The sequence below is a fragment of the Balaenoptera acutorostrata genome, chromosome 18, assembly GCF_949987535.1.
Source record: "Balaenoptera acutorostrata chromosome 18, mBalAcu1.1, whole genome shotgun sequence".
Taxonomy (NCBI): domain Eukaryota; kingdom Metazoa; phylum Chordata; class Mammalia; order Artiodactyla; family Balaenopteridae; genus Balaenoptera; species Balaenoptera acutorostrata.
Genome location: NC_080081.1, coordinates 47,368,283 through 47,382,981, shown reverse-complemented (window position 1 = coordinate 47,382,981; position 14,699 = coordinate 47,368,283). Strand labels below are relative to the sequence as shown.

Sequence of the window (14,699 nt, the reverse complement as noted above, 5' to 3'; positions counted from 1 at the left end):
CTCAATAAATAAATGGCCAATTTTTCATCAGAAAGTATGGAGGCAAGGAAGCAGTGGGGTGATATATTGAAAGTATGGAAAGAAAAAAAACTGTTCACCTGTAATTCTATATTCAGAAAAACTGTCATTTAAGAATGAAGGAGACTATCAGAAGGACCGTTTGAAATTTTAATGACCAGGAACCCTGTTCTTTTGCATGTTGCATGGTATTCAGTTCTTTATTTTCAACAATTGAAAGAGGACTTGATTGGGATGTCAGTTGACAGGTCCTTAAAATAATTTTTGATAATAGGTGGTATAATAGGTTGAATTGTGTCCCATCCATCACTCCCGTGCCCCCCCCCCCCAACAAGATAGCTTGAAGTCTTGACCACCAGTACCTTAAAATGTGACTGACTCTCTTTGGAAACAAGATCTTTGCAGAGATACCAAGTTAAAAAGAGGTCATTAGGTTGGGCCCTAAGCCAATATGACCCTAATTTAATCTCCTTATAAAGAGGGGAAATTTAGACACAGAGGTAGACACAGAGGGAAGCTGACCTGAAGACACACAGTGAGAAGATGGCTGTGTGACTGGAGTGATACATCTATAAGCTAAGGAATGCCCAGGATTGCCAGCAAACAACAGAAACTAGAAGAGGCAGGGAAGGTTCTTCCCTAAATCTGTCAAAGAGAGCATGGCCCTGCCAACAACACTGAATGAGAGTTAACTGGTTAACTGCAAATCATGTTAACAAGAAAGGTACAATAAATTATACCAAGGTTGAATATTAATTGATTCTTGAGTGTGTTTGGTTGAATTCTATGTATGGGACAATATTCTTAATTAGATATTTACTTGGGAGATAATTGGGAGAGGGAAAGGCTTTGGAAGGATTTTTTTTTTTTACATTTAGATAAGTTTTTGAATAAGAAGGATGAATTATAGTTTTAATGTCCAGTCCTTTTTACATTTACTTTAGCATATCTACAGCAGGGATGTAAATTTTCTCTTATGTGTCAACTCTGATCTGTTGATAGTTGCTACTATATTTAGAAAGGATTTTGTGTTTGCAAGTCACAAAACCAGGGTTTGAAAAAAAGTCAGGGTTTTAAAAACAGGATTTTAAAAAAAGTGCTGTGCTTTTAACAACGTCTACATGGGTATCAGAGTAGCTGTCTGCACCATGCATGCCATGTGTAATGCTATCTTAAAGCCTATCCATCTTAACTCTTAAATGTATAAAAGTTAGTTATGTATTCCTCGGCTGGTTATGATTCAGTAAATTTCTTCATGGGATATGTTTATGTTACTTAAACAGTCCTTTAATTCTACTCAGGTCTAGATTTTTCAAGATTTGGGGTTCTGACATTTGTAAAGTAGATTTTTTATTTGGGGTACAGGCTGTCAAAGCTTCATAGATAGTATTGCTAATAAATATAGAGCAGAGTACTGAAACAATAGAGAGTAGGAAAAAAACCAAGCTACTGAGATGGTACCATTTTGTTAGCCTCTTTTTATACTTTGCATTTTTGGAGAGGTGCTATATAAATTGCACTTCCTTAGGACAGAGAAGTATCAACCATGAAAATTTTTCATTGGGTAGTTTTCACTGCCTGTATTATTTTCAAAAGCCTTATTCTGACATATAAAATTTCTTTTTTGTTTGTTTTGCATTTGTAATGGTACAGAGAAAGTACTCAAGGCACAACCCCGCATATCACAGATCCTTCCTTGACTATTGGTATGAAAAAACAGCAAGTGATATATTAATATCACATTTTTTCCATAAACATCAGATGTAATTTTTAGTTAAAAAACAGTATGTAGTTAAAAACTTATAACTTGCTTGTTTATTGGCTATCAGCATAACTTTTCTCTTCGTTCCTTACAGGTTGATGAGAAGGCTCTGAGGCACATAACAGAAATGGGCTTTAGTAAAGAAGCATCAAGGCAAGCTCTCATGGATAATGGCAACAACATAGAAGCAGCACTGAATGTACTTCTTAACAGCAATAAACAGAAACCTTTTATGGGTCCACCTCTGAGAGGTATAATTCATTAAGCAATGTGCCTGACAGTATTATTTGATTTTCAGAGAAATATATGTTGTCGACAAAGCCTGGGTTTTGTTGCTGTGAAGGCTATAACTTCATTTACCATTATGGTAAGTGGAAGGAGCAGCAGTTTGGGAACCACAGAGACTTATGTAGGTTATTCTTAGTCTCATTGTCTTCATCTTTATATAAAGTAGGTCTAATACCTTACTTAACAAGGTCATGAATAATACAGAAAATATAAAGTAACTAGCTCTATTAACTATTTCTACAACTAGGCCATTTGTGTAAATGACTAATTAGTCTATAAACTTTTAATAATTAACAGGAACATGACTTTTATTTAATGTTATTTTAAAATTATTGTATGGTCAAATGTATTATGTTATTTTTCAAGTCCCAATCCTATATTCTTTTAAAAAAATAAGTGGTTGCTATACAGCAGAGATTGGCACAACATTGTAAATCAACTATACTTCAATTAAAAAAAAAATAACTGGTTAAAAAAGATCTTATAAAAATGATTTATTTTCCTTAAAAGATAATTTACAAGAACAAATTCAAATTTCCAGATAGATCATTTACAGGATTAAAGGTGCTACTTAATATAGTCATTTAAAAACATTTTTGTTATAATGGATGTAGAATATACAGAAAAATATGAAAAGAAATATATATATAAAGTTCTACTTAAGATGTCTGCTGACTATATTTTAGTGTATATTCTTCTTTTGTTTTTGCATGTATAATGTATATGTCTTGCTTTACTTCTTAAGGTAAAGGAAAAGGCAGGGGGCGAATAAGATCTGAAGATGAAGAGGAACTGGGAAATGCAAGGCCATCAGCACCAAGCACATTATTTGACTTCTTGGAATCTAAAATGGGGACTTTGAGTGTGGAAGGTAGGCCAACTTAAAGTAGATTTCTTTTTATTTATTTAATTAATTAATTAATTTATTTATTTATTTTTGGCTGCATTTTCTTTTTTTTTTTTTAAACATCTTTATTGGAGTATAATTGCTTTACAATGGTGTGTTAGTTTCTGCTTTATAACAAAGTGAATCAGTTATACATATACATATGTTCCCATATCTCTTCCCTCTTGCGTCTCCCTCCCTCTCACCCTCCCTATCCCACCCCTCTAGGTGATCACAAAGCACCGAACTGATCTCGCTGTGCTATGTGGCTGCTTCCCACGAGCTATCTATTTTACATTTGGTAATTTGGTAGTGTATATATGTTCATGTCACTCTCTCACCCTGTCACATCTTACCCCTCCCCCTCCCCATATCCTCAAGTCCATTCTCTAGTAGCTCTGTGTCTTTATTCCCATCTTGCCACTAGGTTCTTCATGACCTTATTTTTTTTTCCCTTAGATTCCATATATATGTGTTAGCATACTGTATTTGTTTTTCTCTTTCTGACTTACTTCACTCTGTATGACAGACTCTAACTCCATCCAACTCACTACAGACACCTCCATTTCATTTCTTTTTATGGCTGAGTAATATTCCATTGTATATGTGTGCCACATCTTCTTTATCCATTCATCCGATGATGGGCACTTAGGTTGCTTCCATGTCCTGGCTATTGTAAATAGAGCTGCAATGAACATTTTGGTACATGACTCTTTTTGAATTATGGTTTTCTCAGGGTATATGCCCAGTAGTGGGATTGCTGGGTCGTATGGTAGTTCTATTTTTAGTTTTTTAAGGAACCTCCATACTGTTCTCCATAGTGGCTGTATCAATTTACATCCCCACCAACAGTGCAAGAGTGTTCCCTTTTCTCCACACCCTCTCCAGCATTTATTGTTTCTAGATTTTTTGATGATGGCCATTCTGACTGGTGTGAGATGATATCTCATTGTAGTTTTGATTTGCATTTCTCTAATGATTAATGATGTTGAGCATTCTTTCACGTGTCTGTTGGCCATCTGTATACCTTCTTTGGAGAAATGTCTATTTAGGTCTCCTGCCCATTTTTGGATTCGGTTGTTTGTTTTTTTGTTATGGAGCTGCATGAGCTGCTTGTAAATCTTGGAGATTAATCCTTTGTCATTTGCTTCATTTACAAATATTTTCTCCCATTCTGAGGGTTGTCTTTTCATCTTGTTTATGGTTTCCTTTGCTGTGCAAAAGCTTTGAAGTTTCATTAGGTCCCATTTGTTTATTTGTGTTTTTATTTCCATTTCTCTAGAAGTTGGGTCAAAAAGGATCTTGCTGTGATTTATGTCATAGAGTGTTCTGCCTATGTTTTCCTCTAAGAGTTTGATAGTGTCTGGCCTTACACTTAAGTCTTTAATCCATTTTGAGTTTATTTTTGTGTATGGTGTCAGGGAGTGTTCTAATTTCATACTTTTACATGTAGCTGTCCAGTTTTCCCAGCACCACTTATTGAAGAGGCTGTCTTTTCTCCACTGTATATGCTTGCCTCCTTTATCAAAGATAAGGTGACCATATGTGCGTGGGTTTATCTCTGGGCTTTCTATCCTGTTCCATTGATCTATGTTTCTGTGTTTGTGCCAGTACCAAACTGTCTTGATTACTGTAGCTTTGTAATATAGTCTGAAGTCAGGGAGCCTGATTCCTCCAGCTCCATTTTTCGTTCTCAAGATTGCTTTGGCTATTCGGGGTCTTTTGTGTTTCCATACAAATAGTGAAATTTCTTGTCCTAGTTCTGTGAAAAATGCCAGTGGTAGTTTGATAGGGATTGCATTGAATCTGTAGATTGCTTTGGGTAGTATAGTCATTTTCACAATGTTGATTCTTCCAATCCAAGAACATGGTATATCTCTCCATCTATTTCTATCATATTTAATTTCTTTCATCAGTATCTTACAGTTTTCTTCATACAGGTCTTTTGTCTCCTTAGGTAGGTTTACTCCTAGGAATTTTATTCTTTTTGTTGCAGTGGTAAATGGGAGTGTTTTCTTATTTTCACTTTCAGATTTTTCATCATTAGTGTATAGGAATGCAAGAGATTTCTGTGCATTAACTTTGTATCCTGCTACTTTGCCAAATTCATTGATTAGCTCTAGTAATTTTCTGGTAGCATCTTTAGGATTCTCTATGTATAGTATCATGTCATCTGCAAACAGTGACAGCTTTACTTCTTCTTTTCCGATTTGGATTCCTTTTATTTCTTTTTCTTCTCTGATTGCTGTGGCTAACATTTCCAAAGCTATGTTGAATAATAGTGGTGAGAGTGGGCAACCTTGTCTTGTTCCTGATCTTAGTGGAAATGGTTCCAGTTTTTCACCATTGAGGACAATGTTGGCTGTGGGTTTGTCATAATGGCCTTTATTATGTTGAGGAAAGTTCCCGCTGTGCCTACTTTCTGCAGGGCTTTTACCATTAATGGGTGTTGAATTTTGTCAAAAGCTTTCTCTGCATCTATTGAGATGATCATATGGTGTTTCTCCTTCAGTTTGTTAATATGATGTATCACGTTGATTGATTTGCGTATAATGAAGAATCCTTGCATTCCTGGAATAAACCCCACTTGATCATGGTGTATGATCCTTTTAATGTGCTGTTGGATTCTGTTTGCTAGTATTTTGTTGAGGATTTTTGCATCTGTGGTTCATCAATGATATTGGCCTGTAGTTTTCTTTCTTTGTGACATCTTTTTCTGCTTCTGGTATCAGGGTGATGGTGGCCTCGTAGAATGAGTTGGGGAGTGTTCCTCCCTCTGCAATATTTTGGAAGAGTTTGAGAAGGATAGGTGTTAGCTCTTCTCTAAATGTTTGATAGAATTCGCCTGTGAAGCCATCTGGTCCTGGGCTTTTGTTTGTTGGAAGGTTTTTAAACATAGTTTCAATTTCAGTGCTTGTGATTGGTGTGTTCATATTTTCTATTTCTTCCTGGTTCAGTCTCGGCAGACTAAGAAAAGGCACTTGTGAACTAGACGTTTATGCAAAAAAGTCCCACACTCACTGATCAATCTATGCAATGCAATGCAATCTACTCACTGATCAAAATATGCGCAAAGAAAACGTATGCCTGCTACACCCGTAGCCGGGGTCATGCAGGCTCCTCCCCTGTTCCACGGCAGCCTAAAATTCTCCAGGGAAGATGAGAGGCCAGAGAAAGGAAAGAGATCAGATGGAGAAATCGCAGGCATATGAGTTGAGTTATAAACACAAGATGTACTTGGATAGATTTTTTTTAAGTGAAGCCAACAAATTCACTCAAGAAAGGAAAAACAGGTTTGGTATTTTAAGGAGGCTCCTGAGAGCACTTTGAAACCAAAATAGTATGAGAGAAGGACAAGAAATATTAACGCTGAAGAACAAGGGAGAGAGGAGTGCCCCCTTCCAATTTACACACACATATCCCCATTCCTGAATGAAAGATCAAGGCGAGAAAATGAACATGCCATGGCGGCAACTTCAGAAACCAAGGGAAGAAGAAATCTGAAGGCTTGATTTCTGGTGGATTTTATGTCAGCAGTTCAAATGAATAAACCAGGCCTATTTCTATTTTTTTTTTTTCTTTTACTTTAAATCAATACCATATTTTAGTTGATATCTAAGTTTTTCAACTCTGAATTTTTATGTGGGTGTTTTACCCAGTATACAGAGGATTGTATTCCACTATATTTCAAGTTGAACAATTATTTGATGACATCATTGATAGAGGTTTGCAAAGCAGGACAGGTTGTGCATTTCTAAGAATTTGTCCATTTCTTCCAGGTTGTCCATTTTATTGGCATAGAGTTGCTTGTAGTAATCTGTCATGATCGTTTGTATTTCTGCATTGTCTGTGGTTACTTCTCCTTTTTCATTTCTAATTCTATTGATTTGAGTCTTCTCCCTTTTTCTCTTGATGAGTCTGGCTAACGGTTTATCAATTTTGTTTATCTTCTCAAAGAACCAGCTTTTAGTTCTGTTGAACTTTGCTATTGTTTCCTTCATTTCTTTTTCATTTATTTCTGATATGATCTTTATGATTTCTTTCCTTCTGCTAGCTTTGGGGATTTTTTGTTCTTCTTTCTCTAATTGCTTTAGGTGCAAGGTTAGGTTGTTTATTCGAGATGTTTCCTGTTTCTTGAGGTAGGCTTGTATTGCTATAAACTTCCCTCTTACATTTGCTTTTGCTGCATCCCATAGGTTTTGGGTCGTCGTGTCTCCATGGTCATTTGTTTCTAGGTATTTTTTGATTTGCCCTTTGGTTGCTTCAGTGATCACTTCATTATTAAGTAGTGTATTGTGTAGCCTCCATGTGTTTGTATTTTTTACAGATCTTTTCCTATAATTGATATCTAGTCTCATAGCGTTGTGGTCGGAAAAGATACTTGATACAATTTCAATTTTCTTAAATTTACCAAGGCTTGATTTGTGACCCAAGATATGATCTATCCTGGAGAATGTTCCATGAGCACTTGAGAAAAATGTGTATTCTGTTGTTTTTGGGTGGAATATCCTATAAATATCAATTAAGTCCATCTTGTTTAATGTATCATTTAAAGCTTGTGTTTCCTTATTGATTTTCATTTTGGATGATCTGTCCGTTGGTGAAAGTGGGGTGTTAAAGTCGCCTACTATGATTGTGTTACTGTCGATTTCCCCTTTTATGGCTGTTAGTATTTGCCTTATGTATTGAGGTGCTCCTATGTTGGGTGCATAAATATTTACAATTGTTATACCTTCTTCTTGGATCGATCCCTTGATCATTATATAGTGTCCTTCTTTGTCTCTTGTAATAGTCTTTATTTTAAAGTCTATTTTGTCTGATATGAGAATTGCTACTCCAGCTTTCTTTTGATTTCCATTTGCATGGAATATCTTTTTCCATCCCCTCACTTTCAGTCTGTATGTGTCCCTAGGTCTGAAGTGGGTCTCTTGTAGACAGCATATATATGGGTCTTGTTTTTGTATCCATTCAGCCAGTCTGTGTCTTTTGGTGGGAGCATTTAATCCATTTACATTTAAGGTAATTATTGATAAGTATGTTCCTATTCCCATTTTCTTAAATGTTTTGAGTTTGTTATTGTAGGTGTTTTCCTTCTCATGTGTTTCTTGCCTAGAGAAGTTCCTTTAGCATTTGTTCTAAAGCTGGTTTGGTGGTGCTGAACTCTCTCAGCTTTTGCTTGTCTGTAAAGGTTTTAATTTCTCCATCAAATCTGAATGAGATCCTTGCTGGGTAGAGTAATCTTGGTTGTAGTTTTTTCTCCTTCATCACTTTAAGTATAACCTGCCACTCCCTTCTGGCTTGCAGAGTTTCTGCTGAAAGATCAGCTGTTAACCTTATGGGGATTCCCTTGTGTGTTATTTGTTGTTTTTCCCTTGCTGCTTTTAATATGTTTTCTTTATGTTTAATTTTTGATAGTTTGATTAATATGTGTCTTGGCATGTTTCTCCTTGGATTTATCCTGTATGGGACTCTCTGTGCTTCCAGGACTTGATTAACTATTTCCTTTCCCATATTAGGGAAGTTTTCAACTATAATCTCTTCAAATATTTTCTCAGTCCCCTTCTTTTTCTCTTCTTCTGGGAACCCTATAATTCGAATGTTGGTGCGTTTAATGTTGTCCCAGAGGTCTCTGAGACTGTCCTCAGTTCTTTTCATTCTTTTTTCTTTATTCTGCTCTGCAGTAGTTATTTCCACTATTTTATCTTCCAGGTCACTTATCCGTTCTTGTGCCTCAGTTATTCTGCTATTGATCCCGTCTAGAGTATTTTTAATTTCATTTATTGTGTTTTTCATCGTTGCTTGGTTCCTCTTTAGTTCTTCTACGTCCTTGTTAAATGTTTCTTGCATTTTATCTATTCTATTTCCAAGATTTTGGATCATCTTTACTATCATTATTCTGAATTCTTTTTCAGGTAGACTGCCTATTTCCTCTTCATTTGTTAGGTCTGGTGTGTTTTGACCCTGCTCCTTCATCTGCTGTGTGTTTTTCTGTCTTCTTATTTTGCTTATCTTACTGTGTTTGGGGTCTCCTTTTCACAGGCTGCAGGTTCGTAGTTCCCGTTGTTTTTGGTATCTGTCCCCAGTGGCTAAGGTTGGTTCAGTGGGTTGTGTAGGCTTCCTGGTGGAGGGGACTAGTGCCTGTGTTTTGGTGGATGAGGCTAGATCTTGTCTTTCTGGTAGGCAGGTCCACGTCTGGTGGTGTGTTTTTGGGTGTCTGTGGCCTTATTATGATTTTAGGCAGCCTCTCTGCTAATGCATGGGGCTGTGTTCCTGTCTTGCTAGTTGTTTGGCATAGGGTGTCCAGCACTGTAGCTTGCTGGTCGTTGAGGGAAGCTGGGTCTTGATGTTGAGATGGAGATCTCTGAGAGATTTTTGCCGTTTGGTATTACGTGGAGGTGGGAGGTCTCTTGTGGACCAGTGTCTTGAATTTGGCTCTCCCACGTCAGAGGCACGGCCCTGATGCCTGGCTGGAGCACCTAGAGCCTTTCGTCCACATGGCTCAGAATAAAAGGGAGAAAAAATAGAAAGGAAGAGGAAAAAATAAAATAAAGCTATTATAATAAAAAATAAGAAAAAATATTTTTAAGAAAAAATTGGTTAAGAAAAAAAATTTTAATTTTTTAAAATAAATTTATTAATTTTTTATAATAAAAAAGAAGAAAAAAATTATTAAGTAACAAATTTATTAAGAAAAATATTTTTTTACTTTTTTAAAATAAAAATATGAAAAAACTTATTACGAAAAAATGGTTTTTAATTTTTAAAAATAGAAAATAAGGAAAAAATTATTAAGGAAACATTTATTAAGAAAAAAAAAATTTTAAGTACAAAAAAAAAAACGGATGGACCGAACCCTAGGACAAATGTTGAAAGCAAAGCTATACAAACAAAATCTCACCCAGGGGGCTTCCCTGGTGGCGCAGTGGTTGAGAGTCTGCCTGCCAATGCAGAGGAGACGGGTTCAAGCCCTGGTCTGGGAAGATCCCACATGCCACGGAGCAACTAGGCCCGTGAGCCATAGTTACTGAGCCTGCGCGTCTGGAGCCAGCCTGTGCGCCGCAGCGGGAGAGGCTGTGATAGTGAGAGGCCCGCGCAGAGAGGCCCGCGCACCGCAATGAGGAGTGGCCCCCGCTCGCCGCAACTAGAGAAAGCCCTCGCACAGAAACGAAGACCCAGCAGAGCCATAAATAAGTAAATAAATAAATAAATTAAAAAAAAAAAAAAATCTCACCCAGAAGCATACACATATACACTCACAAAAAAAGGAAAAGGGGAAAAATTAATATATCCTGTTCCCAAATTCCACCTCCTGAATTTTGGATGATTCTTTGTCTATTCAGGTATTCCACAGATGCAGGTACATCAAGGTGTTTGTGGAGCTTTAATCTGCTGCTTCTGAGGCTGCTGGGAGAGATTTCCCTTTCTCTTCTGTGTTCATACAGCTCCTGGGGTTCAGCTTTGGATTTGGACCAGCCTCTGCGTGTAGGTCGCCTGAGGGCATCTGTTCTTCACTCACACAGAACGGGGTTAATGGAGCAGCTGCTTCGGGGGCTCTGGCTCACTCAGGCGAGGCGGGGTGGAGGGAAGGGTACGGATGCGGGACGAGCCTGTGGCGGCAGAGGCCAGCGTGACGTTGCAGCAGCCTGAGGCGCGCTGTGCGTTCTCCCGGGAAAGCTGTCCCTGGATCACGGGAGCCTGGCAGTGGCGGGCTTCACAGGCTCCTGGGAGGGGCGGTGTGGATAGTGACCTGTGCTCGCACACAGGCTTCTTGGTGGCGGCAGCAGCAGCCTTAGTGTCTCATGCCCGTCTCTGGGGTCCACGCTGATAGCCGTGGCTTGCGCCCGCCTCTGGGGTCCGCGCTGATAGCCGCGGCTCGCGCCCGTCTCTGGAGCTCATTTAGGCGGCGCTCTGAATCCCCTCTCCTTGCGCACCGCAAAACAAAAAGGCAAGAAAAAGTCTCTTGCCTGTTCGGCAGCTCCAGACCTTTTCCCGGACTCCCTCCCGGCTAGCTGTGGTGAGCTAACCCCTTCAGGCTGTGTTCACGCAGCCAACCCCAGTCCTCTTCCTGCGATCTGACCGAAGCCCGAGCCTCAGCTCCCAGCCCCCACCCACCCCGGCGGGTGACCAGACAAGCCTTTCGGGCTGGTGAGTGCTGCTCGGCACTGAGCCTCTGTGCGGGAATCTCTCCGCTTTGCCCTCCGCACCCCTGTGGGTGCGCTCTCCTCCATGGCTCCGAAGCTTCCCCCCTCTGCCACCCGCATTCTCCACCCGCGAAGGGGCTTCCTAGTGTGTGGAAACCTTTCCTCCTTCACAGCTCCCTCCCACTGGTGCAGGTCCCGTCCCTATTCTTTTGTCTCTGTTATTTCTTTTTTCTTTTGCCCTATCCAAGTACGTGGGGAGTTTCTTGCCTTTTGGGAGGTCTGACGTCTTCTGCCAGCGTTTAGTGGGTGTTCTGTAGGAGCAGTTCCACATGTAGCTGTATTTCTGATGTATCTGTGGGAAGGAAGGAGAGCTCCGCGTCTTACTCTTCCACCATCTTGCCCCTCTTGGCTGCATTTTCATTGCTGCGTGTGGGCTTTCTCTAGTTGTGGCGAGCGGGGGCTACTCTGCATTGCGGTGAGTGGGCTTCTCATTGCAATGGCTTCTCTTCTTGCGGAGCATGGGCTCTAGGCACATGGCCTTCAGTAGTTGTGGCGTGCAGGCTCAGTCGTTGTGGCTCGCGGGTTCTAGAGCGCAGGCTCAGTAGTTGTAGCACACGGGCTTAGTTGCTCCGTGGTATGTCGGATCTTCCCAGACCAGGGCTCAAACCGATGTCCCCTGCTTTGGCAGGCAGATTCTTAACCACTGCGCCATGAGGGAAGTCCCTAAAGTAGATTTCTTTTTAAAACACCAAACTTTATTTGGAATTGTACAAAAAAAGGTATAATATACTGACAGTGTGAATGTCTACTCTGGGTAGTTACAGATTTATTTAATTACAAATTTCCTGTTTGACAAAAGAACAGAAGAAAATTTTAATTGTTGCATTCTGAAAATATTAAAGCTTATTTTGCCCTCTAACTGTATGATGGGCAATATCACAAAACTCTTTCCCTCAGTTTACTAGATGACAGATTTAGCTATGAAAACATATTGTTATGTTAGAGAAATTACTATATAATTTTATATAACTTTTTTGATTGTGAAATTGGTCTATCTTTTTTCTCTACATATTACACATTGTATGATAATATGTGGTTATGGTTAGGGTTAAATGAGCACAGTGAGTGAGTATGCTCACACATTGTGATATATTTCTTAGTATGATATATTTTAGTTACTAACATAATACTGAAATATATAATCATGTTAAATGTTTGTTTTTTAATTGAAGTACGGAATATGATAAATATTTTCTAGAATTGTAAGATTTTAATATATGATTCCAAAAAGTTAGGGAAATATTCTTTTAGATTTAGTTTTCTCTTTCAGATATATTTCAAATTAAATTTAAGCTCAGAGGGCTTCCCTGGTGGCGCAGTGGTTGAGAATCTGCCTGCCAATGCAGGGGACACGAGTTCGAGCCTTGGTCTGGGAAGATCCCACATGCCGTGGAGCAACTAGGCCCGTGAGCCACAACTACTGAGCCTGCGCGTCTGGAGCCTGTGCTCTGGAACAAAAGAGGCCACGATAGTGAGAGGCCCGCGCACCGCGATGAAGAGTGGCCCCTGCTTGCCACAACTAGAGAAAGCCCTCGCACAGAAACAAAGACCCAACACAGCCAAAAATGAATGTAAAAATAAATAAATTAATAAGAAATTGATTGACATTTTAAAAAAATTTTAAGCTCAGAGATAAAATGCTTTTATTATAAATTTGAAGTATACAGATTTCATGAAAATGGAATCTTTTGTTAGATGACAAAGAAAAGATAATGCATTGTTTGAAAAACAAATGTTGGATGTAGAATGTAGATGAGATTTGTAAGTAGACACATGTAAGAACAATATTTTCTTGCTTTTAAAGTATGATGAATTCATTTCCTATTGCTGTTTCACAAATTACCAAAAGGTCAGTGGCTTAAAACAATGCAGATATACTGTCTCATAGTTTCTGTGGTTCAGGAGTTGAAACACAGCTTAGTTGAGATCTCTGATCAATGTTTCACGTACTAAAATCAAGATTTCAGCTGGGGCTGTGATCTTGCCTCACGCTTGAGGTCCTCTTACAAGTTAACTGGTTCTTAGCAATATTCACTTCCTTGTGGTTGTAGGACTGACATTCTTGCTTTCTTGTTTGATGTTTCCTGGGGAGTGCCTCCAGTTCCTAGAAGCCCTCAGGTTCTTGCCACATGACCTCCTCCCTGGGCAGTTCACATGTTTGCTTCTGCAAGGTTAGCAGGAGATTCTCTACTGCTTCTTAAAATCTGACTTCTAGATATTTTTGTCCCAACCTCCCTTTATACTATCCCAATCAGATCTCCTTTGATTTCCTTTTATCCTTCTGTCTCCCTACATTTGCTTTTGACTCCTAGAGTCTGTCCTAAATCATAATGAAGTTGAGACCAAGAATAGTAATTGTACGGTGACCTGTGTGTCTATCAGCTTTCTGTTCTCACAGAACACATCCTATACCAACAAAATTTAGTAATTAAGATACATGACATGAATAATGCACTCAAATCCAAACATCAGTGTTAGAGAGATTTACTTCTGAGGGGACAGAAATTTATAAACACATATGTTAATATTGGATATTGTTTTAGTAGACTGTTTTGTATTTACATTATTGTTATTAATATGGTACAGAGTCAGCTAGAATGTGAGAAAGATATAGACATTATAATAGTATTTCACACCTTAGATTTTCACAAGGAATATAACCTGTGACCTTCATAAATCCCCAAATTAAAAAATTAGGTATTTCTAACATTTGTAGAGGCTCTTAAATTTTATCCAAATTCACATGTTCCTTTGATCATCCTAACCCCAGAAATTACCCCCTCCAACACATTAGAGATTTCTGTCCTACTTGATAACCACTATTCTCAGAGAAGCAAATTTCTGTTCTTTCCTAGAAGTATTGTGTGGGGAGGCCAGCTAACCAAGATGGGAGATAGGCAGAGGCTTCCTAGAGTAGGTGGCATTTAGACAGGTCAAAGGAGGAGTGTTGGGGGAAGGGCAGTCCAAATGTAGGGAACTGGAGGCAGCAGAACGCCAGTTCCTATGCCTGGGAGGTTATGGGAGAGGTGGAGGTAGAAGGCCAGATGTAAGAGTGGTAGTCTGGAGCCAGATCAAGAGGATTTTGTCCTAAGGAGTTTTTATTTTATCCAAATGACAGTGAAAAGCCACAAAAGGGTTTGTGGCATGACAGTAACAAAGTTTGGTGCTTTCAGAAAAAAAATTTGTCCATTGGCAAGGTGGAAAATGGGATTGAGACTGAAGTGAGGCTACAACTGTATGTGTTGTAAGAAATTATTCATTCTATATATGCAGTATTTTATGTAGTATTTATTTGTACCTGGTCTATGATAAGCGGCAGGGATACAAAATTTAATAAAATACCTCATTCAGATAATTCAGGGAAATAGATGGATTTTGTAGCTCTTGCCCCAAAGAAGCTTACTGTTAGTTTGTGAGACAGAAGAAACCACAAACTTAAAAGGTCATAGGAATGCTTATTAAAAAGAATATTATTATTTACTTTGTGTAAACCTTTTTATCATTTACTTAGTGTAAGCAACACTAAACAAAATATAAAGACTTA

At 38.7% G+C, this 14,699-nt stretch overlaps 1 protein-coding gene across 2 annotated transcripts in view; it reads left to right on the top strand.

The window, feature by feature from the left end:
* TDRD3 (tudor domain containing 3) overlaps nucleotides 1–14,699 on the top strand; it is a 217,353-nt gene that overhangs the window by 139,191 nt on the left and 63,463 nt on the right. For both annotated transcript variants that reach the window (XM_057533172.1, XM_057533173.1), the window contains 2 exons: nucleotides 1,875–2,031; nucleotides 2,814–2,939. In XM_057533172.1, the coding sequence (XP_057389155.1) occupies nucleotides 1,875–2,031; nucleotides 2,814–2,939 (283 nt within the window). The remainder of the gene's footprint in view (nucleotides 1–1,874; nucleotides 2,032–2,813; nucleotides 2,940–14,699) is intronic.